The 27,917-nt window shown below is 45.9% G+C and overlaps 1 protein-coding gene across 1 annotated transcript in view; it reads right to left on the minus strand.

Annotated features, from left to right (window-relative positions):
• Positions 1 to 27,378, minus strand: part of NANS (N-acetylneuraminate synthase) — a 28,523-nt gene extending 1,145 nt beyond the window's left edge. Inside the window, exons 1-5 of the mRNA XM_012475752.2 lie at positions 27,185 to 27,378; positions 22,544 to 22,759; positions 12,428 to 12,527; positions 4,340 to 4,494; positions 624 to 890 (exon numbers count right to left, since the gene is read on the minus strand). Of these exons, the coding sequence (XP_012331175.1) occupies positions 624 to 890; positions 4,340 to 4,494; positions 12,428 to 12,527; positions 22,544 to 22,759; positions 27,185 to 27,316 (870 nt within the window). The 5' untranslated portion in view covers positions 27,317 to 27,378. The remainder of the gene's footprint in view (positions 1 to 623; positions 891 to 4,339; positions 4,495 to 12,427; positions 12,528 to 22,543; positions 22,760 to 27,184) is intronic.
• Positions 27,379 to 27,917: the final 539 nt, after the last annotated feature.

Here is a 27,917-nt window from a genome sequence, read left to right on the forward strand (position 1 = left end):
CCTGGCTCTATGACTCAGAGGCAAGAAGGTCCAGGCCATGGCTTTCAGGAAGTCCTGATAATCAGCATGCCAGCCAGTGTTTCTAGGCCCACCATCCCTCTGTCTGAAGGTCAGTGCTGCATAAGGAATGCTGCATCATCATCCACCCACCCCTGCAACGACCCGCTGCCCCTCCAGCCAGTGCCACCCTGGCTTAGGAAATGCCATAGGCTCTTCTGGTACCTCAAGGGACACCTTGCCTAAATGCTTCTCAGGGCTTACCTGCTCCAAGGGAGCCCAGACTTGACTTATTCCAGGGCCTTACCCCCATTACGTATTCTGGAGTCTAGAAGTATGGGCCATGGGCTTCAGAGAATTAGTGGAAGACTCTAATGTGATCCTAGCTGGCGAGAGAAACCGCTAAAGTTCCCTTTAGATAACACATTTCTCCTGCTGCTGCTACCAGCAGGAGGGACATGCATTACTGAAGAGGCGCCTGAAGAAGCCGACAGGGTTAGGGGCACATTCCTTCATCATTTCATCAGCCTGGTTCAGGGAGGGCTGGTCCTGACCATCCCTCCCAGGTCAGCCTGTCCTGTTTCTGCTCACAGCAGCAGAGATGAGTGGAGTCGGGCAGGACGCACCTTCTCATTGCAAGCCATCTCACAGGGCAGCAGCTGCTTGGTTGGGGAGCCTAGGGCACGCTCCACAAGGCGCACTGACCGTACCAGCTCAGCCAGTTCTCCAGGCTCCAGTGAGGCTGAATGGTCACTCCCCTTCCAGGTCTTGTCCAAAGTTATGTGACGCTCTAACACCTTGGCCCCCAAAGCCACTGCGGCCACAGATATCGCTATGCCTGTTTCATGCCCAGAATACCCTATGGGAATGTCAGGAAAGAGCTTCTGATATTCCTTTAAAATAGAAAAAGGAAAATAAGGTTAAATATCATGCTGCTTCATGCATATTCTCCAGGGTCAAGCACATCTGGTTGAACCCCGGTTTGGCTACTCACTAGCTGTGCAACCAGGGGCAAGATACTAAGGCTCTCTGAGCCTCTCTTTGCTAGAGATGATAATAGTACCTGCTGAGTGTTGCTGTAAATGCATGAAAAGCACTCAGCACACTGTAAATGCTCTAAAAACAATGGTTACTGACAAAGAATGCATTTTAAGAATGTTTCATATTGCACAATACATCAAGAATAACAACAGAACTATAAGTGAATAACCTCATTCATAAAGCGTCTGTCACATTTAATTAGCCTGAGCTGCTGAAAGCAAATGTGCTATATGCACAAATATCACCATCAATAATATACACAGCTCAATCTCAAAACAGTCCTTTGGTGGAAATGATAATCTGCTATCTGTAATTCACTGAATGTAACAAAAGCCACTCTAAGACAGTTGAGTCCTCTTGGTGAGGGTGACCAGAAAGCTGAGTACAGTAGAAAGACTCGGGGTGTATTATTATTTTTTTGTCATTATTTCTTTTTGAAACAGGGTCTCACTCTGTCGCCAAGTCTGGAGTGCAGTGGCATGATCACGGCTCACTGCAGCCTCCATCTCCCGGGTTCAAGTGATTCTCCTACCTCAGCCTTCCAAGTAGCTGGGACTACAGGTGTGCACCACCATGCCCAGCTAATGTTTGTATTTTTAGTAGAGACGGGGTTTCATCATGGCCAAGCTGGTCTTGAACTCCTGGCCTTAGGCAAAACACCTGCCTCAGCTTCCCAGAGTGCTGGGACTACAGGCATGAGCCACCGTGCCTGGCCTTAGGTGGGGTTTAATAAAAGATTAGCAGGGTTAGGCGACAAAAACCTTGAAAATCAGGCTTAAGGATGTGTGATGGAATGTGGATTGCTAAGTTTGGAAATCCAAACCACTGTATTGTGCATGGGCTAGGCCCAAGATGGGGTAGGCTGGCAAAATACTGCAATGTGTGGTGTCAAGAGAGAGCACATGAGAGCAGCTTGAGTGGGGACGGAAAGGAAAGGGTGGCTGCAACATGCTGAAAAGGAAAATATCTGGAATCACATGTACTAAACTGTTAATTATCAAAATCTCTGTGGGATGGGAGTGCAGGGTTTGTTTACTTTTGACATTGTGTGTTTCAGAGTTAAGAAAAAATGATTTTTAACTTAACGATTTAGATAAGTTATAAGTGAGGCAAAAACAGGTTTGGGAGGGACAAAGTTTAGGTAAAAAGAGAGCAATGTCAGTTTTCAAAAAGGCTAACTTTTAAAAGTTAAAGAGCAACATGTAAGAAAGCTTATATTATGGGAAAAAACAATGTCAAATACTATACTGAAAGGAAAATATAAAAGGAAAACAACTGCAATATCAGTAATGTAGCATGTTGGCAGAGAAAAAAAACCCGCAGTATCAAAATTATGTGTGGATAGATTTCCATTAATGTTACTATGATGGTTTTAATGATAATTACATATATCTTTTTGAATGAAGTTAAATTTCCAGTGCTACAGGAAGAACTGATAGAGATGGTGTGAGATGATAAGAGACAAAGAACTAGGAGGACATGCGCAGGTTCTAGTTCCAGCTTTGCCACAAGCTGCTGTGGGATCTCAGGCTTCTCCACTTGGGACTGGACTTCACCATCTGTGAAATGACTGAGTAGGCAAAATCTTAGGAGAGAGTAATCTCCCTTAGGGCTGTCACTGTAAGTAGTTTGAGCCTCAGGGATGCTCAGAATTAGAAAATAAGAACCAGCAAATAACAAAGCAGAAAAAGCCAGAAGTTTCTAGAAGGCCTCCTATAACTCAGTATGAAAAAAGACATATTTATCTGTACACTAGTGTTCGTAGCACGGAGTCTCACTCTGTCACCCTGGCTGGAGTGCAGTGGCATGATCTCAGCTCACTGCAACCTCCACCTCCTGAATTCAAGTGATTCTCCTGCCTCAGCCTCCTGAATAGCTGAGACCACAGGTGTGCACCACCATGCTTGGCTAATTTTTCTATTTTTTAGTAGAAAAGGGGTTTCACCATGTTGGCCTGGCTGGTTTCGAACTCCTGACTTTAGGTGATCCACCCACCCTGACCTCCCAAAGTGTTAGGATTACAGGCGTGAGCCACTGTGCCTGGCCTTGGGTAGAGTTTTTAAATGTGGTATATATGCATGATGGAATACTACTCAGCCTTAAAAAGGAAGAAAATTCTGACACGTTACAACCATGGATGATCCTTGAGGACATCATGCTAAGTGAAAAAAGCTAATCACAGATAAATACTGTATGATTCCACTTTGCCTGAAGTAGTCAAATTCATAGAGACAGAAAGTAGAATGGTGGTTGCCAAGAGCCAGGGAGTTGGGGTTTATTGGGTGTGGAGTTTCAGTTTGAGAGGATGAAAAAGTTCTGGAGATGGATGGTGGTGATGGTAGCACACAGTGTGAATATACTCAATGCCACTGACCTGCACATCTGAAAATGTTTTCTTTCTCAGTGTATTGTCTGCTTTTTTTTTTCTTTTGTGGTAAACACAAAGCATAAGATTGGCCATCGTAATCATTTTCAGATGTGTATGTATTTAATGGCAAAGATGATGACTTGACTTTAAATTTTATAATCGGAGTTTATGTGCAGTTTTGGTATATCAATTATACTTTATTGAAGCTGGAAGGAAATGGTAATAGAAAGTTTTTGAGTTTTATAATTTGACAGCAAACTGAGATTTTATTCTTATAGCTTGTGATCCAGTGATTCCTTCAGCAAGCATTTGCTGACATCTACCAATTTCCTGAGTCTTGTTGATAAATCCTAGAGAAGGATGTTGAAGTGCCCTAAATAGGTAAGCTCAAGCAGTGACCAGTTAAGCTTGGTTTTAAGAAATTTTTTCTTTTTTTTTTTTTTGAGACAGAGTCTCAGTCTGTTGCTCAGGCTGGAGTGCAGTGACACGATCTCGACTCACTGTAACCTCCGCCTTCCAGGTTCAAGTGATTCTCCTGCCTCAGCCTCCCAAGTAGCTGGGACTTCAGGCATGTGCCATCATGCCTGGCTAATATTTGTATTTAATATAGAGACGGGGTTTCACCATATTGGACAGGCTGGTCTCAAACTCTTGACCTCGTGATCCACCCGCCTTGGCCTCCCAAAGTGCTAGCATTACAGGCATGAGCCACTGCACCTGGCCGGCCAAGAAAATTTCACTTACAGTCACCCTCTTTAGAATGTATGTGCTTCCTCAACTGCTTAGTTCTAATTTGATTTGATAACAGCAAGACTGTCAGAGGATGTTCAAATTATAAAGTATGCCATGGTTTATAGAATTTTGTTTATAAAAACGACTGTGTCTTCCACATAGTAAACAGCCCAAGAAGGGAACCCCTTCCCTCCTGCTCACCGGGATGACTCGCAGGTTGACATCCTCAGCCTGGAGTGGGTATGCGCTGGTACACTGCAAGAAGCAGAAGTTGGGGTTGAGGGGCTTCACGATCTGATAGACTTGCTTCATGGTGTCCATCGACTGCATCCCGCTGGAGATCACCATTGGGCGACCTGAGTAACCCAGTACCAACACCATCAGCACTGTCTCTTTAGAGGTTCTGACTCTTCCCAACACATCCCAACTGCTGGTCTCATCATTCAGCTGAACTCCACAAACATCTCTTAAAACACTGTGCCAGCCACTGTGGGGGAACAGAGAGGAGCTTGTTGGGTTCCTGCCCTCAGCCACAGGTAAGGTGGGCTCCCCTCTGCCCCTCAATACTGTTCTAGAGCAAAATGAATTGAATTAAAGAGGTAGAGGAATTTCACACTGCCAAGAGGAAAATGAACATCTCATCTGATTAGCAGGTTGTACACTATGGCAGTATAGTAGAATGTGTCCTGATTCAAGAGTGTGAATATGAGGTGCGGAGCTGCCACTTCTAGCTTTGCCTGGGCAGAGCACTGTCCTTCTCTGAGTCTCAGAGGCCTCCCCTATGAAATAAGTATCAAGCATCATAATCATGACCTGGTTCAGTCCTAGGGGTGTTATGAGAATGAAATGAAATTGTTCATATGTTGTAAAACCACTTTGCATGACCATAGCCCACTGTGGTCTCAAACTCAAGCAATCCTCTTACCTCAGCCTCCCAAGTAGCTGGTACCACAGGTATGCACCACCACACCCAGTTAGTTAGGTTTTATATACACTGTCATAGCCTTCATTTCTTATAAATTTTAATTAAAATTTTTTCTAGGACAGGCACAGTGGCTCACACCTGTAATCCCAACACTTTGGAGGTTGAAGTAGCAGGATCACTTGAATCCAGGAATTCAAGATCAACCTGGGCAACACAGACCTTGTTGCTATTAAAAAAAATTTTTTGTGGAAGGGATCTAAGATGGCCGATTAGGAGTAGCTCTGGATAGCAGCTCCCAGCAAGAGTGCCGAGGGTGAGTGGACGCTGCATTCCAGATGGATTTTTATTGCCCACAGACCAGGAGATTCCCAGGCGGAGGAGCCCCTCGGGTCACCAGATCCGGGCGGGTGAAAAAGTGCCACAAGCCCCCAGTGTGGCTGTTTCAGCCAGTGCAGTGGGTCTCTGCACAAAATCTCACACAAATCCAGGCCCTTTTCAACTGGCGACTGGAACACCTGGGAGACAGAGTCGCCTGTTCAACTGAAGAAAAGGGGACTGAAACAGGGAGCCAGACCAGGAGATTCCCCAGCGAAAAAGCGCCACGAGTCTCCAGCGGCTGTTTCAGCCAGTGCAGCGGGTCTCTGCACAAGAAATCACACAAATCCGGGCACCGTTTCAACTGGTGACTGGAACACGAGGGAGACGGAGTCGCCCATTCAACTGAAAAAAAAGGGATCTGAGGCAGGAAGCCAGGTGATCAGGTTCAGCTGGTCCCACCCCCACAAAAACCAGCAAGCACCACTGAGCCCAGGACAGTCCAGCTCTGTAGGGGAGGGGCATCTGCCATTACTGAGGTAGTCCGCCATTGCCAAGGCAGTCTGCCATTACAGAGAGAGTCTGCCATTACAGAGGTGGGCTGCTATTGCCAAGGCAGTTCTAACTATACCCCTATAAAAAGGACTGCAGGGAAGTTCACACGGCAGCTGGGCGGAGCCCACAGCAGCTCAGCAAAGCCCCTGCTGGCAGACTGTGACTAGGCTGCCTCCTCGCTGGACAGGGCAGCCCTGAAAAAAGGAAGCAGCACAACAGAAACTTATAAATAAAGCCCTACCTTCCCAGGACAGAGCACCTGGGAAAAAAAGGCAGTTATGAGTTCTGCTGCAGCAGACTTAAACATACCTGCCCAGCAGCTCTGAATGGAACAACAGAGCTCACAGCTCAGCACTTGAGCCCCTATAAAGGGCAGACTGTCTCCTCAAGCAGCTCCCTGACCTCCGTATATCCTAAGAGTCACCTCATAAAGGAAAGCGCAGACTGACAGCTGGCAGGTATCCTTCTGGGACAAAGATAGCAGAAGAAGAAACTGGCAGCAACCCTTACTGTTCTGCAGCTACTGCAGGTGATCCCCAGGCAAGCAGGGCCTGGAGTGGACCTCCAGCACAGGGGCCTGACGGTTAGAAGAAAAACTAAGAAAGAGAAATAACTTCATCAACAAACTGGACATCCACTCAGAGACCCCATCTGAAAGTCACCAACTACAAAGACCACAGGTAAATAAATCCATAAAGATGGGAAGAAACCAGCGCAAAAAGGATGAAAACACCCAAAACCAGAACCCCTGTCCTCCTACAAGGGATCACAACTCCTCACCAGCAAAGGAACAAGGCTGGATGGAGAATGAGTCTGATGAATTGACAGAAACAGGCTTCAGAAGGTGGGTAATAAGAAACTTCTCTGAGCTAAAGAACTAAGAACCTTGAAAAAATGTTTGACGAAATGCTAATGAGAATAAACAGCTTAGAGAGGAATATAAATGAATTGATGGAGCTGAAAAACAACACGAGAACTTCGCAAAGCATACGGAAGTTTCAACAGCCGAATTGACCAAGCAGAAGAAAGGATATCAGAAGTCGAAGATCAACTCAGTGAAATAAAACGATAAGGCAAGATTAGAGAAAAAAAGGGTAAAAAGAAATGAACAACGTCTCCAAGAAATATGGGACTATGTGAAAAGACCTAATCTACGTTTGATAGGTGTACCTGAATGTGACAGAGAGAATCAATGAAGCTGGAAAATACTCTTCAGAATATTATCCAGGCAGGCCAGTATTCAAGTCCAGGAAATACAGAGAACACTACAAAGATATTCCTCAAGAAGAGCAACCCCAAGGCACATAATTGTCAGATTCACCAGGGTTGAAATGAAGGAGAAAATGCTAAGGGCAGCCAGAGAAAAGGTCGGGTTACCCACAAAGGGAAGCCCATCAGACTCAGCAGATCTCTCAGCAGAAACCCTAACAAGCCAGAAGAGAGTGGGGGCCAATACTCAACATCATTAAAAGAACTTTCAACCCAGAATTTCATAGCCAGGCAAACTAAGCTTCATAAGCGAAGGAGAAATAAAATCCTTTACAAACAAGCAATTACTCAGAGATTTCATCACCACCAGGCCTACTTTACAAGAGCTCTTGAAAGAAGCACTAAACATACAAAGGAACAACCAGTACCAGCCACTCCAAAAACATACCAAATGGTAAAAAGCAGAGACACAATGAAGAAACTGCATCACCTAATGGGCAAAACAACCAGCTAGCATCAAAATGGCAGGATCAAATTCACACATAACAGTATTAACCCTAAATGTAAATGGGCTAAACACCCCAATCAAAAGACAGACTGGCAAATTGGATAAAAAGCCAAAACCCATCAGTGTGCTATATCCAGGTAACCCATCTCACATGCAAGGATACAAAAAGGCTCAAAATAAAGGGATGGAGGAAGATTTACCAAGCAAATGGAGAGCAAAAAAAAGCAGGAGTTGCAATCCTGGTCTCTGATAAAATAGACTTTAAACCAACAAAGATCAAGAGGGACAAAGAAGGGCATTAAATAATGGTAAAAGGATGAATGCAAAAAGAGCTAACAATCCTAATATATACGCACCCAATACAGGAGCACCCAGATACATAAAGCAAGTTCTTAATGACTTACAAAGAGACTCAGACTCCCACACAATAATAGTGGGAGACTTTAACACCCCATTGTCAATATTAGACAGATCAATGAGACAGAAAATTAACAAGGATATCCAGGACTTGAACTCAGACCTGAACCAAGCAAACCTAATAGACATTTCCAGAACTATCTACCCCAAATCCACAGAATATACATTCTTCTCAGCACCATATCACATCTACTCTAAAATTGACCACATAATTGGAAGTAAATCACTCCTCAGCAAACGCAAAAGAATGGAAATGATAACAGTCTCTCAGACCACACTGCAATCAAGTTAGAACTCAGAATTCAGAAACTAACTCAGAACCGCACAGCTTCATGGAAACTGAACAACTGGCTCTTGAATGTTGACTGGATAAACAAACGAAGGCAGAAATAAAGATCTTATTCAAAACCAGCAAGAACGAAGACACAACACACCAGAATCTCTGGGACACATTTAAAGCAGTGTCTAGAGGAAAATATATAGCAATAAATGCCCACATGAGAAGCAAGGAAAGATCTAAAATCAACACCCTGTCATCAAAATTGAAGGAGCTAGAGGAGCAAGATCAAAAAAACTCAAAACCTAGCAGAAGACAAGAAATAACTAAGATCAGAGCAGAAAAGAAGGAGACAGAGACACAACCCTTCAAAGAAATCAATAAATCCAGGAGCTGGTTTTTCGAAGAGATCAACAAAATAGGTGGACCACTAGCCAGATTAATATAAAAGATAAGAGAGAATAATCAAATAGATATAATAAAAAACAATAAAGAGGATATCACCACTGATTCCACAGAAATACAAACCATGATGAGAGATTATTACAAACAACTCTACGCACATCAACTAGGAAACCTGGAAGAAATGGATAAATTCCTGGACACTTGTATCCTCCCAAGCCTAAACCAGGAAGAAGTTGAAACCTTGAATAGACCAATAACAAGGGCTGAAGTTGAGGCAGCAATTAATAGCCTACCAACCAAAAAAAGCCCAGGTCCAGATGGGTTCACAGCTGAATTCTACCAGACAAACAAAGAGGAGCTGGTACCATTCCTTCTGAAACTATTCCAAATAATCCAAAAAGAGGGAATCCTTCCCAAATCATTTTATGAGACCAACATCATCCTGATACCAAAACCCGGCAGAGACTCAGCAAGAAAGGAAAACTTCAGGCCAATATCCATGATGAACATAGATGCAAAAATCTTCAATAAAATACTGGCAAACTGATTGCAACAGCACATCAAAAAGCTTATCCACCATGATCAAGTAGGCTTCATCCTGGGGATGCAAGGCTGGTTCAACATACGCAAGTCTATAAAAGTAATCCACCACATAAACAGAACCAAAGACAAAAACCACATGATTATCTCAATAGATGCAGAGAAGGCCTTTGACAAAATTCAACAGCCCATTATGCTAAAAACTCTCAATAAACTAGGTATTGATGGAACGTATCTCAGAATAATAGCTATTTACAACAAACCAACAGCCAATATCATATTGAATGGGCAAAAACTGGAAGCATTCCCTTTGAAATCTGGCACTAAACAAGGATGCCCTCTCTCACCACTCCTATTTAATACAGTATTGGAAGTTCCAGCCAGAGGAATCAGGCAAGAAAAAGAAATAGAGGGTATTGAGTTAGGAAAGGAGGAAGTCAAATTGTCTCTATTTGCAGATGACATGATTGTATATTTAGAAGACCCCATTGTATCAGCCTAAAATCTCCTGAAACTGATAAGCAACTTCAGAAAAGTCTCAGGATACAAAATCAATGTGCAGAAATCACAAGCATTCCTATACACTAATAACAGACTTAAAGAGAGCCAAATCAAGAATGAACTGCCATTCACAATTGCTACAAAGAGAATAAAATACCTAGGAATACAACTAACAAAGAATATAAAGGACCTCTTCCAGGAGAACTACAAACCACTGCTCAAGGAAATAAGAGAGGACATAAACAGATGGAGAAACATTCCATGCTCATAGTTAGGAAGAATCAATATTGTGAAAATGGCCATTCTGCCCAAAGTAATTTACAGATTCAACATTATCCCCATCAAGCTACCAATGACCTTCACAGAACTGGAAAAAACCACCTTAAACTTCATATGGAACCAAAAGAGAGCCCGCATAGCTAAGTCAATTCTAAGCAAAAAGAACAAAGCTGGAGGCATCACACTACCAGACTTCAAACTATACTACAAGGCTACAGTAATCAAAACAGCATGGTACTGATACCAAAACAGAGATATAGACCAATGGAACAGAACAGAGGCCTCGGAGGCAACACCACACATCTACAACCATCTGATCTTTGACAAACCTGACAAAAACGAGCAACGGGGAAAGGATTCCCTGTTTAATAAATGGTGTTGGGAAAACTGGCTAGCCATGTGCAGAAAGCAGAAACTGGACCCCTTCCTGACACCTTACACTAAAATAACTCCAGATGGATTAAAGACTTAAACATAAGACCTGACACCATAAAAACCCTAGAAGAAAATCTAGGCAAAACCATTCAGGACATAGGCGTAGGCAAGGACTTCATCACTAAAACACCAAAAGCACTGGCAACAAAAGCCAAAATAGACAAATGGGACCTAATCAAACTCCACAGCTTTTGCATAGCAAAAGAAACAGTCATTAGAGTGAATTGGCAACCAACAGAATGGGGAAAAATTTTTTGCAATCTACCCATCTGACAAAGGGCTAATATCCAGAATCTACAAAGAACTAAAACAGATTTACAAGAAAAAAACAAGCCCATTCAATAGTGGGCAGAAGATAGAAACAGACACTTTACAAAAGACGACATATAAGGCCAACAAACATATGAAAAAATGCTCATCATCACTGGTCATTAGAGAAATGCAAATCAAAACTACATTGAGATACCATCACACACCAGTTAGAATGGTGATCATTAAAAAATCTGGAGACAACAGATGCTGGAGAGGATGTGGAGAAATAGAAACACTTTTACACTGTTGGTGGGCGTGTAAATTAGTTCAACCATTGTGGAAGACAGTGTGGCAGTTCCTCAAGGACCTAGAAATAGAAATTCCATTTAACCCAGCAATCCCCTTACTGGGTATATATCCAAAGGATTATAGATCGTTCTATTATAAGGACACATGCACACGAATGTTCACTGCAGCACTGTTTACAATAGCAAAGACTTGGAACCAACCCAAATGCACATCAACGATAGACTGGACAGGGAAAATGTGGCACTTATACACCATGGAATACTATGCAGCGATAAAAAACGATGAGTTCCTGTCCTTTGTAGGGACATGGATGAACCTGGAAACCACCATTCTCAGCAAACTGACACAAGAACAGAAAATCCAACACCGCATGTTCTCACTCATAGGCGGGTGTTGAACAATGAGAACACATGGACACAGGGAGCGGAGCATCACACGCTGAGGTCTGTTGGGGGTAACTAGGGGAGGGACAGTGGGCAGTGGGGAGTTGGGGAGGGATAACATGGGGAGAAATGCCAGATATAGGTGATGGAAAGGCAGCACACCACACTGCCATGTGTGTACCTATGCAACAATCTTACTTGTTCTGCACATGTACCCCAAAACCTAAAATGCAATAAAATATATTTTTTTAAAAATTTTTTCTTAAAAAAAATTTTTTAATGTCTTATAAAAACTGTCATATCCTTAATTTTCTTTCAACTTTGCACACAAAAAATGGAAGCACAGGCTGATTGAAAAGAGGTTTCTGTGGCCAGGCGTGGTGGCTCACACCTGTAATCCCAGCACTTTGTGAGGCCAAGGTGGGCGGATCATGAGGTCAAGAAAGCAAGACCATCTTGGCCAAGAAAGTGAAACCTCATCTCTACTAAAAATATACAGATTAGCTGGGTATGGTGGCGCACACTTGTAGTCCCAGTTACTCGGGAGGCTGAGGCAGGAGAATCGCTTGAACCCAGGAGGCAGAGGTTGCAGTGAGCAGAGATCGCACCACTGCACTCCAGCCTGGTGACAAAGAGACTCCATCTCAAAAAAAAAAAAGAAAAGAGGTTTCTGGCAGGGCACAGTGGCTCATGCCTGTAATCCTAGCATGTTGGGAGGCCAAGATGGGAAGATTGCTTGAGGCCAAAAGTTCCAAGACCAACCTGGCCAACATAGCAAAACCCTGTCTCTATTTTAAAAAAAAAAATGAAAAGAGGCTTCTAAAATTTGTCTTCATGAAATCTGCCTCAAAGTGGGCCACCATGAGGGGAGTAAAAATATGAAGGTTTGGACTTTCTTGGATTTTATGTCAAAAATTAGACACTTATCCAAGTCACGGCACCATAAAAAAAAATTAAAAAATAAAAATTAGACACTTACCTTTTTTGGCTGTCTTTTCCAGATAAGGAAAATTATTAGTATCTCCAGATCCAACTTTGAAAAATGGAACATTCAGTTCATGTAGGAATTCAACTGCCATCTACAAAAATTAAAGAGGGAGGCCCTTTTCACCATTGTTCAAAAACACTGTTTTCATGACAGGCGAGGAATAAATGTTATTTATAGAAATAGAAGAATCCCCAAGTGGGCAAAAATTTGTTCTCAGTCATTTCATTCAAACTTGAACATTCATTCACATCCACCCATCCATTAGTCCAATAAACATTTGGTGCTGGTCTTTGCTGGCTACAAGAATCTGGAAAAGGGCCGGGTGCGGTGGCTCACGCCTCTAATCCCAGCACTTTGGGAGACCAAGGTGGGCAGATCCCGAGGTCAGGAGTTCGAGACCAGCCTGACCAACAAAGTGAAACCCCGTCTGTACTAAAAATACAAAAGTTATCTGGGCATAGTGGTACATGTCTGTAATTCCAGCTGCTCAGGAGGCTGAGGCAGGAGAATCACTTGAACCCGGGAGGTGGAGTTTGCAGTAAAGGCCCAATGAACAAACATGAAACGGTCATGACCTAATCTTGACCCAGAAAACTAGGCAGTGAGAAAGTGAATAGTCTCAAAGGCTTTCCCCTCAGGGCCAAAAAAGCAGGAAAAGGGGCTATTTCAATCCTTGGCAAAAGGGGGAAAATGAAGCATTATTTCCCCCAGCCTTGACACAAGGATCATGGCTGGCAGGGCCCATTCAGCCTGAGCCCTTTCAGGCTTCAAACCACGCTGCCCACAGAAAAGTGAACCTCAGTCACTTTTTTCAGCTATAACGTCACTGCTTGAGGTTACCTATTTAGGGCACTTCAACATCCTTCTCTAGGATTCATCAGCAAGACTTAGGAAATTGGTAAATGTCAGCAAATGCTTGCTGAAGGAATTACTGGATCACAAGTTGTAAGTAAAAAGTTTGCTGTCAAATTATAAAACTCAAAAACTTTTCATTACCACTTCTTTCCAGCTTCAATAAGGTATAATTGATATACCAAAACTGCATGTAATATATGTAATTTGGTGAGTTTGGACTTAAGTATACATTACCGCTACCATCACCACAGCGTAATAAACATATGCATCACCTTCAAAAGTTTTCTTGAGTCCTTTTGTTTTGAAGTTGGAAATCAAAAATGGCAAAAAAAATCAATGTCTCTGAATGGTTCCAAATATCTTAGTTCTATCCTAAAATGATGCGACACAGAAATAAGTTAGGGCTTAATGAGTTTCTCACACTTGATCACGTGCGCACAGATCTCTCCCTCTCCCAGGGATCTTGCTAAAATGAAATGCATATTCTGATTTGGTTGGCATAGGATGGGGCCTGAAAGCCTGTATTTTTTCCTTTCTTTTCTTTTCTCTCCTTCTTTCTCTCTTTTTCTTTCTCCTTTCTTTCCTTTTCCTTTTCTTTTCTTTCTTGACAATGTCTCATTATGTTGCCCAGGGTGGTCTGGAATGCCTGGGCTCAAGGGATCCTCCTGCCTCAGCCTCTGAAAGAGCTGGGATTACAGGGGTGAGCCACCACACCTAGCCAGAGCCTGAATTTCTAAGAGCTCCTGGGTAATGCTGCTGTGTCTGCTGTGATAACCTGCTTTTTGTTGGCTTAAACTGACTCTCTCTTTCTTAGCTGAGAGCTGTTCAGGCTTCTTGTTAGCTTCTTGAGCCAGACAGACTCCATCTTAGCTTCTTCATTTTAGTTATTCCCCTCATTAAGTATGTAACTGTAGTATGTAGCTGGGGCAGGTAACACTGGGCACATCCAGGCATGCATTTGCTGATAAGAGGCCGAGTTAAGTGGCACCAACAGAGCCTGGGAATGCAGGTGCTGTCGAGTACCCAGAGCCCCCATATCTGTAAGTTGTATGTCTTTTTATGACAGCTTTAGCCCTTGCACCTGGTACTGTTTTTCTCATGTACTAGTTTTATCTTTTAACTTTTTGCTTACTCTGCTTCTGTGAAAAACTTGCTTCAGTTAGGTTCCCCACTCCCTTTTCAAACTGGGGTAGAAGAAACCCCCAGACTCTTCGGGGCCGAAGGAATTTTGGGCGTTAGCCACCTCTCGGTCACCGGCTAAAATAAAGGACTCATAATTCAATCTCAGAGTGTGGCGCATTCCTTGACTCACTAGGGTATAACGCTGCTACTGGCCCACAAATCATACCCTGAGTAGCAAGGAACTGGGATACCATGAGTGAGAATCCGGAGAGTGCAAGCACACTAAGGAACATACGACGTTATTCTGTGAGTGGCTCTTGAAGTCTACCCACCCACTGTAGTAGATTTGTGTTCATCTTCCCAGCAGAGGCAGAGCTACTCCTAACACTCGGAGAATAACTCCTGCACTCAGAGAATAACCACTCCCTTGTAAGTCCTCTAAAGTGTGGCTGGGAGTTGCTGGTTAGCCAGTCAGGGAACAGTTCCAGGGCATTTTGCATCCCTCTTGATCCAAGAGACACTGTGCCGCATGGCCGTAGTGCCACTCATCTCCAAGCTCCAAGCATCTAACCTTTGATGCCGTTCTTTTTTTGTTTTGAGACGGAGTTTTGCTTTTGTCCCCCAGGCTGGAGTGCAATGGCACCATCTCGGCTCACTGCAATCTCTGCCTCCCAGGTTCAAGCAATTCTCCAGCCTCAGCCTCCCAAGTTGCTGGAATTACAAATGTGCACCACAACCCCCAGCTAATTTTTGTGTTTTTAGTTGAGATAGGGTTTCACCACATTGGCCAGGCTGGTCTCAAACTCCTGACCTCAAGTGACCTGCCCGCCTCAGCCTCCCAAAGTGCTGGGATTACAGGTGTGAGCCACCATGCCCTGCCCCCTTTGATGCCATTCTTACTGCTCTTCCTCTCCACTTTATTTTTTCCTCTTCTTTTCCTTTCCATCTTTTTCTTTTCTGGTAGAGACGGGGTCTTGCTATGTTGCCCAGACAGGTCTCAAACTCCCGGGATCAAGCAGTCCTCCTGCCCCAGTCTCCCAAGTAGCTGGGACCACAGGCACGTGCCACCACATGTGGCTAATTTTTTTTTTTTTAATTTGTTGTAGAGTTGGGGTCTTGCTGTGTTGCCTGGGCTGGTCTCAAACTCCTGGCCTCAAGCAGTTGTCCCACCCTGGCCTCCCACAGCACTGGGATTACAAGCTTCAGCCACCATGCCCCTGGCCTCCCACAGCACTGGGATTACAAGCTTCAGCCACCATGCCCAGTACCTTCCATACTTTTCTCCCTCACTCTGTCCTGTTTCTGTCTCACACTGCTAACTAGCTAGCCCTAAGACGGAACTGAAAAACAGTTTTAACTATATTTTCTGAATAAAGTGTCATTTTCCTCCCCTTCTTTTCACCCCATCTGGCAGAAGAGAGTGCTTTCTGCTTAAAGAAGGAAACTTTCACTGAGTTTTCTTTTGTATAATGTTCACCTTGTGGGAGTGTAGTGTGGCCCTCCAGCACATAAACAGATGCACGAGCCCCCTCAGGAGAGGGGCAGGACAAGCAGGGGCAAGGAGGGGGGCCAAGTGCAGAATAAACACTTTGTAAAAGCTTACCTATAGAGGCTGTAAAATCTGCATGGAATTCTATAGTTTTCAAGTAAGGAAAAGGGGGCCAATTCCTGCTGGAAAGGGAAGGGGGCCTCTTTCTGCCGTTCTCCTGGGGAGCCAACGCCACCCAGTGGCCATTTAGAAAACTGCCACTTCAGATCCATCCTGCAAAGGGAATCTGAGTAATCTGAAAGATCCTAACTTTCAGCCTTAAGATGGTATCACTATGCCCAGGAGCTACCACAGGCTGGGTCAGCAACTGGTGACCCCTTTCTCTCCATGGAATTCTTGGCTTCCCTTAGCCTGCCCACCCTGCTATTGGGTTTCGTCTCCATCTAGAGCTCCATGCAGCCTGTGGAAGCCTCAGCACTCCTCTCTCCCTCCTGTCCCATAGCACAAAGTCTGTGGGAGTCTGAAGGGAACTCAGGCATGTACAACCCTCCTCCGGCACCTAAATGAGTTTAACACGCAGAAACGGGCCCCATGGACAGCCTCGTTAGGGAGAACCACTGCACTGCTTTAATACCTTCTTAGAGGGTCCCAGTAAATCAGCTTATCTGAGTTCCAAACCCAGTGTTTCCCAAACTTACTCGACTCACTAAATTCTGGCCAGGCACAGTGGCGCATGCCTGTAATTCCAGCATTTTGGGAAGCCAAGACAGGAGGATCATTTTAGCCCAGGAGTTTGACACCAGTCTGGGCAACATAGTGAAATCCTGTTTCTACAAAAAATATAAAAATTAGCTGGGCATGGTGGCATGTGCCTGCAGTCCCAGCTACTTGGGAGGCTGAAGTGGGAGGACTGCTTGAACCCAGGAGGTTGAGGCTGTACTGAGCTGAGATCGTGTCACTGCACTCCACCCTGGGTGACAAAACAAAAACCAAAAAACCCTTCATTGATTCTAAATAAATTAATAAATGAGGGTGGATAACGCATGCCCAAAGAACTCCCTTTCTGTTCTGTGTCCTGTGGGACACTCTGGGAACAGCTGATCTAAGTCAGGGGTAAGGAAAGAGAGGAGTGGAGCTGAGATTTTTCCAAAGTCCCTCCCTCTCCCCTCAGTTTTGGGATCCTGCAGGGTAAAAAAAAGAAGCCCAGGCCAGGCATGGTGGCTCACGCCTGTAATCCCAGCACTGTGGGAGGCCAAGGCAGAGGAGGATCACGAGGTCAGGAGTTCGAGACTAGCCTGGCCAACATGGTGAAACCCTGTCTCTCCTAAAAATACAAAAATTAGCCCAGCATGGTGGCACATGTCTGTAATCCCAGCTACTCGGGGGTCTGAGGCAGGAGAATCGCTTCAACCCGGGTGGCAGAGGTTGCAGTGAGCCAAGATTGCACCATTGCACTCCAGCCTGGGTGACAAAAGCAAGACTCCGTCTGAAAAAGAAAAGAAAAGAAAAAAGCCCATGGTGATGAGCTGGGGAGAAGAGTCAGCGGAAGGGTGGAGCCACAAATAGGCTAGGCTGGCCTCAGGGCAGTGGCCTGTCAGAGGGCACCATTACTGGAACAGTGGCAGGTGCTGGAGGGAAGGGTGGCTCTGCTGAGATCGTCACTGTGTGAGAGGGTGGCATGTCCCTCAGGAGTCACGGCTATGCTCATGGCTTCCATTTGCCTTCTCAATAGAACTTTCCATTTGGTCACCGAAATGATGCAACTTTCAGCCAGAAGCCCTGACAGTTTTCTTGGTCTTAATAAAATTCTGCCACTCCTTAACCTTTCCTTAACACACAGAGAACGCCCTAGAACAGCATGCAGTGTGGAGAAAACAGGCACGCAATAAATGCCTGCTTCTATAAGGAAGTTAGGATAGGTAAACACTGGGAGCCACTTGCTAGGTAAATGCAGTACAAGGAACCAGCCCACCTCCAACAGATTACACAGGGCAAGGCAAAGTAACTCTTGTAAAGGCTCTTAGGAATGCACTTTCCCCTCACTGCCCATGACCTAGATCAGACAGGAAACCAGCTGGGGACAAATGGCATTCCTCATCCAGAGGAATCTCCCTGCCCAGATAGGCTAAAGCAGAAAAACTCCAAAGGGTTCTGAGTAACAGAATGGCCATCGCTGGGTGAATGCAGACCTGGCCCTGTGCTGGCACCCCATGGGCTTAGCTCCCTGAATACTCCAGATAGCCCTAGGGGGAAGGCATCTTAACAATCCTGTTTTTACAGATGGGGGCCCCTGCAGCTCCAAGGTTACATGAGAAGCCCAAGCCACACAGAGAGTGTGAGCACCAGGAGCTGAGCTCAGAGAGCCTGGCTCTAAAATACACATCCCAGACAGCAAGCAGATGGGCTGCCTGGGGAGTGGAGGGAAGGAAAACCAAGTCCCGCTACAAACACTGGACTCCTCCCTATTGCCCAACCGCTCCAGGTTCTCAAGGTTGTCAACTGATGCCAACTGCAGAGCATGGTCCGCCTCAGCAGCCTCCCAGGCGCAGGAGGCACCTTTCTCCTAGGTCAGATCCAGGAGCTCAGGGAGCTCCCGTTTCCAGGAAATGTGGTCGGAAGCAGAAAAGTTCCCATTCCAGGTGCAAGTCACCTTGATGATATCTTCCCTGGTTCTGTGCTGACTCAGGACACCAGAATAGGGAGAGCCCTTGGATGGCAGCTTGGACACAGAAAAGAAAATGGAGGCACAGTTAGAGAAGTGGCTCACCAAGGTCACACTGAGAGTTAAGGGCAAAGTCAGGGCAAGTACCCAGATGTCCCAGCCTTAGCGCAGGTTGCTTTCCTTAACTGTAACTAACATTCACGGAATACTGATTGTGTACCATGCTTTATATTAACAATCACATTTAATAAGCTCAGGAGTTCAAGACCAGCCTGGCCAGCATGGTGAAACCCCATCTCTATTAAAAATACAAAAAAAAAAAAAAAAAATTAGCTGGTGATGGTGGTGCATGCCTGTAGTCCCAGCTAACTGCAAGGCTGAGGCAGGAGAATGGCTTGAACCTGGGAGGTGGAGGCTGCAGTGACCTGAGATCACACCACTGCACTCCAATGTGGGCAACAGAACAAGACTCCATCTCAAAAAATACAACTTAAAATTTGACCTTAGGCTGGGCGTGGTGGCTCACACCTGTAATCCCAGCACTTTGGGAGGCTGAGGTGGGTGGATCACGAGGTCAGGAGTTCGAGATCAGCCTGGCCAACATGGTGAAACTCTGTCTACTAATAAAACACAAAAATTAGCTGGGTGTGGTGGCGGGCGCCTACAATCCCAGCTACTCAGGAGGCTGAGGCAGGAAAATCATTTAAGCCCGGTAGGCGGAGGTTGCAGTGAGCCAAGATCACACCAGTGCACTCCAGGCTGGACGACAGTGCAAAACTATGTCTCAAAGAAAAAAAAAAATCTGACCTTACAGTCCATTCACTTGGCCACTGGGCCATACAGCCGGGGGATGGGCCACATGGCAGGGTGTGTACCATACAGCTGTGGTGTTTATCATACAGCTGGGGTATGGACCACTCAGAATGGGTATGTACCATACAGCAGAGGTGTGTGCCATACAGCCATGCTGTCATCATATAGCCAGGGTACACACCACACAGCAGGGTATGCGTACACACCATTCAGCATGGGGTCCTAAATGTTTTTTTCTTTAGAATCTTAAAAATTACTGAGGAGGCCAGGTATGGTGGCTCACACCTGTAATCCTAGCACTTTGGGAAGCCAAGGTGGGAAACTGCTTGAGGCCCAGAGTTTAAGACCAGACTGGGGAACATAGGGAAACCCATCTCTACAAAAAATTTAGAAATTAGCTGGTCGTGGTGGCATGCACCTGTAGTCCCAGCTACTAAGGAGGCTGACGTGAGAGGATTGCTTGTGCCTGGGCAGTCGAGGCTGCAGTGAGCTATGAGCTATGATTGTGTCACTACTCTCCAGCCTGGGCAACTGAGCGAGACCCAGTCTCAAAAAAAAATTATTAAAGAGTATACATATCTTTCAACATACAGAAGGTACCATGATGCCACTGCTACAAGGACTTTTCCTGTCACCCCTTTCTAAGCACAGCCCCTTCCCCTGACTAACCTTTGGCAACTACTTGTCTGTTCTCCATCTTCATAATTCTGTTATTTCCAGAATGTCATGTAAGCAGAATTGCAGAGAATGCAACCTTCTGTGTATGCCGCTTTCTCACTCAGCATCATATCCTTGAGATGCATCCAGGCTGCTGCGCACATCAACAGCTCATGCTTCTGAATGCTGAGCAGTACTCTATGGTACGTTCGTACTACAGTGTGTTTCAACATTCACCCGCTGAAGAACATTTCGCTTGTTCTAGTTTCGAGCTACTAAGAATAAAAGTTGTAATGACACTCACTTACAAGTTTCTGTATGAATGTTAAGTTTTCACTTCTTTGGGGATAAATTATCAAATGACAACTGGTGGGTCATATGATAAACACATGTCTAGCTTTATAAGAAACTCCCAGTCCACTGTAAGTGGTTGAATTTTACAGCATATGAATTATGTCCCAATAAGGCTGTTTAAAAAAGAAGGAATGAACTATTTTCTAGAATGATTGGATCATTCTACATTCCCACCAGCAATATATGAATGACCTATTTTCTTTGTATCCCTGTCACCATGTGGTCTGACTAACATGGTGAAACCCCGTCTCTACTAAAAATACAACAAAATTAGCCGGGCATGGGAGTGCATACCTGTCCCAGCTACTTGGGAGGCTGAGGCAGGAGAATCGCTTCAACCCGGGACGCAGATTGCAGCGAGCCAAGAGCGCACCACCGCACTGCAGCCTGGATGACGGAGTGAGACTAGATCTCAAAAAAAAAAAAAAAAAAAAAAACCTGAAATAAGCTCCATGTCCAAAAGTAGAGGAATGGTTAGGTACAGTATGGTCCATGAAGCAAAAGAAGTATTATGTTGCTATTAAAATCTTCAAGCATAAGGTGGGGTAAAAGTTCATGCTATAATGTTAACTAAAACAAGCATGCACAGAACTCAGTGTTCACTAAATAGCACAAGCACGCAATAAAACAAGCATATAAAAAGACTTGAGGAAATATATAAAAAGAGCTACTACAGAGGGATTATGGGTCATTTTCTCCCCTTTTCTTGTTTTCTAAACTTTGTCATGTTATTTTTACAACTAAAAGTTTTTTACGTTCAAAAGAACACATGAAGAAATTTTAAGGAGGCAGGTCACAGAGCAGATGAGACCCGGGACCTGGCACCAGCTGGACTCTCCCAGGATGTAGCATCCTGCAAGTGACCTGTGACCATCCTGCAAGTCACTCCCTTCTGGACAGTGCCAACGTCTCCCCACTCAAGTCAGTCAAGGCTAGTCAGCAAGGGGCAAACTCCAAAATTGTGGTTTCCTTGCTCTTTTTTTTGTGTGTGAGATAGGGTCTTGCTCTGTCACCCAGGCTGGAGCACAGTGGCCCAATCTTGGCTCACTGCAGTCCCAAATACTTGAGCTCAAGCAATCCTCAGTCTCCTAGACTACAGGCTAATTTTTGTGTTTTTTGTAGAGATAGGGGTCTCCCTATGTTGCCTATGCTGGTCTTGCACTCCTGGCCTCAAATGATCCTTCCAGCTTAGCCTCCCACAGCTCTGGGATTATAGGTGTCAGCCACCACACCCAGCCCCTGGTTTCCAGACCATTTTCTATGAGGAGAAACCTGGCCAAGCTGGGGTGTCCCCACAAACTTGGAGGGACTCTGGGATTCCAGTGTGGCTGCTCCCTACTTCCAGACAACTTGCTATTTGTTGTTGTTGTTGTTATTATTAGAGACAGATTCTCCCTCTATTGCCAGGCTGGAATGCAGTGGCGCAATCTCAGCTCATTGCAACCTCCACCTCCGAGGTTCAAGTGATTCTCCTGCCTCAGCCTCCTGAGTAGCTGGGACTACAGTTGCGCACCACCACGCCCAGCTAATTTTTTGTATTTTAGTAGAGACGAGGTTTCACCATGTTGGCCAGGATGGTCTCGATCTCTCAACCTCATGATCCGCCCACCTCAGCCTCCCAAAGTGCTGGGGCTACAGGTATGAGACACGGCACCTAGCTTTTTTTTTTTTTAATTTGAGATGGAGTCTTGCTCTGCTGCCAAGCTGGAGTTCAGTGGCAAGATCTCAACTCACTACAATCTCTACCTCCCAGGTTCAAGTGATTCTCCTGCCTCAGCCTCCTGAGTAACTGGGATTACAGGTACACGCCACCACACCCAGCTAATTTTTGTACTTTTAGTAGAGACTGGGTTTTCACCATGTTGGCCAGGCTGGTCTCGAACTCCTGACTTCAGGTGATCCACCTTCCTCATCCTCCCAAAGTGCTGGGATTACAGGCATGAGCCACCGCGCCTGGCCAGAGACAACTTGTTTTTAAAACAATGGCATCCTTCCTACAAATTCTCACTGGGCTTTGGCACCTGCTAGCCTCTCCAGTAGTTGGGCACAGATAAGATGAGCAAGGGCTGGAGCTGGCCCTAAGCCGGAAGTCAACAGGCTGCCTGCTGAACATGGTCTACTAAAGTGGCAAATGACAGAGCAGCAGAAGGCTCACCTCATCCATGCCAGAGGCAGTGAAGAAGATCCCAACCTCCTCGGCGTACTTCTGCAGCTCCCTGTACTGGTCATGGCTGAACTCCAGATGTCGTTTGTGCTCCCCATATGTCTTCCCCCAGGAATGCTTCGAGGTGTACGGCCTTGCCAAGGCTTTCCGATTAAACTTGAATTCCAGCTCACTCTTCTGGAACTTGGCACAGTCAGCCCCACACTCCTATAACACACATTAGGATGCCTTTCAGTGACTGTCACAGATCTCAAAAAAAGAAAAAATTCTCGGGCAACCACTATGACATCACCATCTTTATTTGTTATTTATTTATTTAGAGACAGAGTTTTGCTCTTTCGCCCAGGCTGGAGTTCAGTGGCACAATCTTGGCTCACTACAACCACTGCCTCCTAGGTTCAAGCCATTCTCCTGCCTCAGCCTCCCAAGTAGCTGGGATTACAGGTGCCTGCCACAACACCCAGCTAATTTTTATTTTTAGTAGAGACAGGGTTTCGCCATGTTGGCCAGGCTAGTCTTGAACTCTTGACCTCAGGTGACCCACCCACCTTGGCTTACCAAAACTTGGATTACATGTGTGAGGCGCCAGGCCTGGCTGACATCACCAACTTTAAAAACAACATAGACTGACAGAGACCTTAAGGACCTCCGAAGAAGAGGAACACAAAAGGCAAGAATGTCTGAAAGGAAGAAAAGGTTGTTTGGAGATGGGAGATCTCCCCCCTTTTTTTTCTCTTAACATGCCAAAAAAAAAGGGGGAGGGCTTTATTTCCTTTGTTTTGCATTGTAAAAATGAAAAATACTGGATCAGAGAGTTAAAAAAGATTTTAAGTTATATAACTCAGCAAAGGATAGTAAAATGAGCACTGAACCAGAATTTAGTAAAGAAAGAAACCAGTTTAACTGGTTTAACTTTGACCCTAACTCTTAGATAAGTCACTTCCCAGCTCTAGACTCAGTTTCTCCATCTATATAAAGAGCAGGTTGGGCTACCTCCAGGAAGTGTAAACTGTTCTGAGGCCTTCTCAGGGACAGGGAAACCCAGGGACAGTACCTCTTTCTCTGACTTCAACAACAGCAGCTCTGCTTTTAGCTACTTTGCACTGACACTTTTCTGCATGACATTTTCTTTGAACAGGTTAGGTGGCAAAAAGCAGACAAAACAGAAATGCCCCAGCCCCTAGGTGACTTCTAACAAGCAGAGGCAGTAATATAAAAGCTGAATTGTTTGACTATAAAAGCTATAACGGGCCGGGCACGGTGGCTCACGCCTATAATCCCAGCACTTTGGGAGGCCAAGGCGGGTGGATCACGAGGTCAAGAGATCGAGACCATCCTGGTCAACATGGTGAAACCCCGTCTCTACTAAAAATACAAAAAATTAGCTGGGCATGGTGGCGCATGCCTATAATCGCAGCTACTCAGGAGGCCGAGGCAGGAGAATTGCCTGAACCCAGGAGGCGGAGGTTGTGGTGAGCCGAGATCGCGCCATTGCACTCCAGCCTGGGTAACAAGAGCGAAACTCCATCTCAAAAAAAAAAAAAAAAAAGCTATAACTAAAAACAAACAAAACACTCAAGAGGTCAGGCACAGTGGCCCACGCCTACAATCCAAACACTTTGGGAGGCCAAGGTGGGAGGATTCCTTGAACCCAGGAGTTCAAGACCAGCCTGGGCAACAACATAGTAAGGCCCTGTCTCTACAAAAAACACTAAAAGGAGCCAGGCATGCATGGTGGCATATGCCTGTAGTTCCAGCTACTAAGGAGGCTGAGGCAGGAGGACTGTTTGATCCTCAGAGATCAAGGCTGTAGTGAGCTATGACGGTGCCACTGCACTCCAGCCTGAATGCAGAGTGGTGAGACTGTCTCAAAAAAAAAAGAAACCTACTCAAGAAAAAGAGTAATTAAAGCCCACTAAAGTCTCATCTCACTGCCATTTCTGTAGACACAGAGGTATTCATGCTATTAAAAACTTCTTGGGTCTAGAAATGTCAGTGCTGAGATCACTACTCCCGCTCTTAGACAAGTCATAAGATGGTAGGGTCAGGATTTGATGTTGGAAAGTTCAAAGAACATTAGAACTGAAAGTGACCTCAGGCAACAGCGTTCTCATTGTCTCATGTCTAAATGAAAATCCCAAGTCTAGATGAAGATCTCATGTCTAGATTAAGATCCCAAGGCCCAGACTCACCTAACGTTGCACAGTGTCTGTAGCAGAGCTGGCCAGATCCCTTTCCTAAAGGCTGCAGCCACCTGGATCGCAGCTCAATGGAATTAGAAACAGGGTCTCACTATGTTGCTCAGGCTGGTCTGGAACTCCTGAGCTCAAGCAATCTGCTTTCTTCAGCCTCTCAAAGTGCTAGGATTATAAGAATCAGCCACTGCGCCTGGCCAGTATAGCTTTATTTCTGTGGCTTCAATATCTCTAGATATTTTTACAACTTCAGCATTCCAAGAGGAAAAATAGGTTGCTCCTTCAAATTAAGAGCAGGAATTTCCCCCTAGAAAACAATGTTGCAGAAGAAAGGCTGGAGCCCCGTGGCTTAGGAGCAAAAACTGAAAACTCCCTTACTGTATTTATTATACTAGCTGTGTGCTGTTGGCTAAGTCACTTATTTTCTCTTAGCCTTTAAAATGAAATCGGCAGTTATCAGGGCACTGGGTTGTTGTAAAAATTAAACGAGATGGTACATGTACAGCATTTAGCTTCGTATCTGGTAGAGTAAGCTCTCAAAAAATGTTAGCAATGTTACTTTTGTAAAGTATTTTTATGACTCAGTGGTTAGCTTTCCATAAAATCAGTCCTGAAACAGTAAGGGCTGAATACAGTGGCTCACGCCTGTAATCCCAGCACTTTGGGAGGCCAAAGCGGGCAGACTGTTTGAGTTCAGGAGTTTGAGACCAGCCTGGGCAACATGGCCAAACCCCATCTCTACAAAAAATTAGCCCAGTATGGTGGTGCACACCTGTGGGTCCCAGCTACTCGGAGGGTGAGGTGGGAGAATCACTTAAGCCTGGGAGGCAGAGGTTGCAGTGAGGTGAGATCACACCACTGCACTCCAGTCTGGGCAATACAGAGAGACCCTGTCTCAAAAAAAAACAGAAGCAAAACCAAAACAGAACAAAAGAACAGTAAGATAAAACCTCCAGCCTGGGTGATGAGCAAGACCCTGTCTCTAAGATAGACACATAAATAAATAAACATTTTAAAAACCTAATCACAAATGACACAAAATCCGTTGAGCAACACTGATGAAGGGAAAGGAAAGATGGGGTTAGCTATCTCTAAACCAAAGAATCATAGTGCAGGCCAGGCCTTAAGCTGGGAGCTGGGGTTGTAATGAAGAATATGGTAGTCCCAAGAGAAGAGGGAGCACGGAGAGCTATAAATATCCTATCACTAATAGCTCACATTAGGCTGGGCGCGGTGGCTCAGGCCTGTAATCCCAGCACTTTGGGAGGCCGAGGCGGGTGGATCACCTGAGGTCGGGAGTTTGAGACCAGCCTGACCAACATGGAGAAACCCCGACTCTACTAAAAACACAAAATTAGCTAGGCGTGGTGGCCCATGCCTGTAATTCCAACTACTTGGGAGACTGAGGTTGCAGTGAGCCGAGATCGCGCATTTATGGACTCCTATGTGCCAAGTGCTGGGCTCAGAGCTTTATCTGAGAATCTCATTTGATCCCCATAACAATTCCATGAGGTAAGAACTGTTACTATCAAGGCCCGTTTTCAAACGAGGAAACGCATTCACAGAGGCTAAGCAACCAGCCCACATACACACAGCTAGTAGTGGTGGAGTCAAGATTTGATCTCACAGCCCCAGCTTTTAACCACTTCATACTCCACATACAGGGAATGGTGGGTGAGAGACCACAGCAACTTCCAGTAACTGTTACTCCTGAAAGTAACTCTGTGCCGCTGAAGAATGTCAGAGATGAATTATGACGGGCTTTTAGGGCAGTCATTAAGATCTTGAAGGCTGTGTTAAAGGATTTCGATTCGGCCTGGCGCAGTGGCTCACGCCTATAATCCCAGCACTTTGGGAGGCCGAGGCGGATGGATCACGAGGTCAAGAGATCGAGACCATCCTGGTCAACAGGGTGAAACCCCGTCTCTACTAAAAAAAACAAAAATTAGCTGGGCATGGTGGCGCGCGCCTGTAGTCCCAGCTACTCAGGAGGCTGAGGCAGGAGAATCGCTTGAACCCGGGAGGCGGAGGTTGCAGTGAGCGGAGATCGCGCCATTGCACTCCAACCTGGGTAACAATAGCGATACTCTGTCTCAAAAAAAAAAAAAAAAAAGGATTTCGACTGTACCGTGGGCAGGAGGGAACCACAGTAAGTACCAGGCAGGGTGTATGGTGTGATCAAGTCTGGGTTTTAGAAAGAGTATTCTGGCAGAACGGGGAAGAAAGAGGTCGGGTTAGGAGGCAGCAGCTGTAATGCAGAAAGGTCAGGAGGATGGCGGACGGGGTGGAGAAGAGATACCCGAAGGATTCCGAAAACGGAACTGGAGGGCGGGAGGAGGCCAGACCAGGAAACCGAGCTGCAGAGGCCGTGGGCCCTGGCTCTCCGCGGCCCCACCCCGCCCCGCCTGCCACTCGGGTCCGGGAGCTCGCGCCTCACCTTGGCCACGCGGATCATGCGTTTGGCCACGTCCAGGTCGCCCTGGTGGTTCTGGCCGATCTCGGCAATGATGAAGCACGGGTGTTGCCCGCCCACCCAGCGCCCGGGACACAGCTCCAGCTCCAGCGGCATCGCGGCGGCTTGCGCTCCGGAGCCTCACTGCCAGCCTGGGTCCGGCCGCCGCCGCCGCCGCCGCCTCGGTGGGTTTGGTGAGCAGCGCGGCGAGACCCACACGCGTGCCCCGCCACGTCAGCCCGTGGCCGCCGAGCAACCAATCCCCCGCATCCCGCCTCGTTCCCGACAGCCAATCGGGGAGGGGCGGGGCGGGGCCTCCCGCCAGGCAGGGCGGGGCGGAGCAAGGAAGCTCTGCGCCGCTCTCCGGCGCTAGGCTTGAGGCTCTCTGCCCCAGACTACGGGCTCAAACCAACGCAGGCTCCGTGCGTGCACCCGGAAGCAAGCATTCCCTGAAGGTAGGCGACCGGCTGCTTGCGCAGGGCTTAGTTTATGTCCAACTCTCAGGAGAATGGGGGAGAGCGCACCCTACGGTGTAATGGGAAAAAACAGGGTTGCTGGAATTAGAATTACAGAACTGGGTCGAGTCCAGTCTATGCCACTCACCAGCTCCTGCTCATATATACGTTACTCAGTCTTTCTGAGCGTTATTTTTCTTTCTCTCTGAAGCAAAATAATAAACTAGAACTGTGAGATGATGTATAGAAACCCTTAATCACAT

This window comes from Aotus nancymaae, unplaced genomic scaffold (genome assembly GCF_030222135.1).
Source record: "Aotus nancymaae isolate 86718 unplaced genomic scaffold, 86718_ANA_hifiasm-v0.15.2.pri h1tg000003l, whole genome shotgun sequence".
Taxonomy (NCBI): domain Eukaryota; kingdom Metazoa; phylum Chordata; class Mammalia; order Primates; family Aotidae; genus Aotus; species Aotus nancymaae.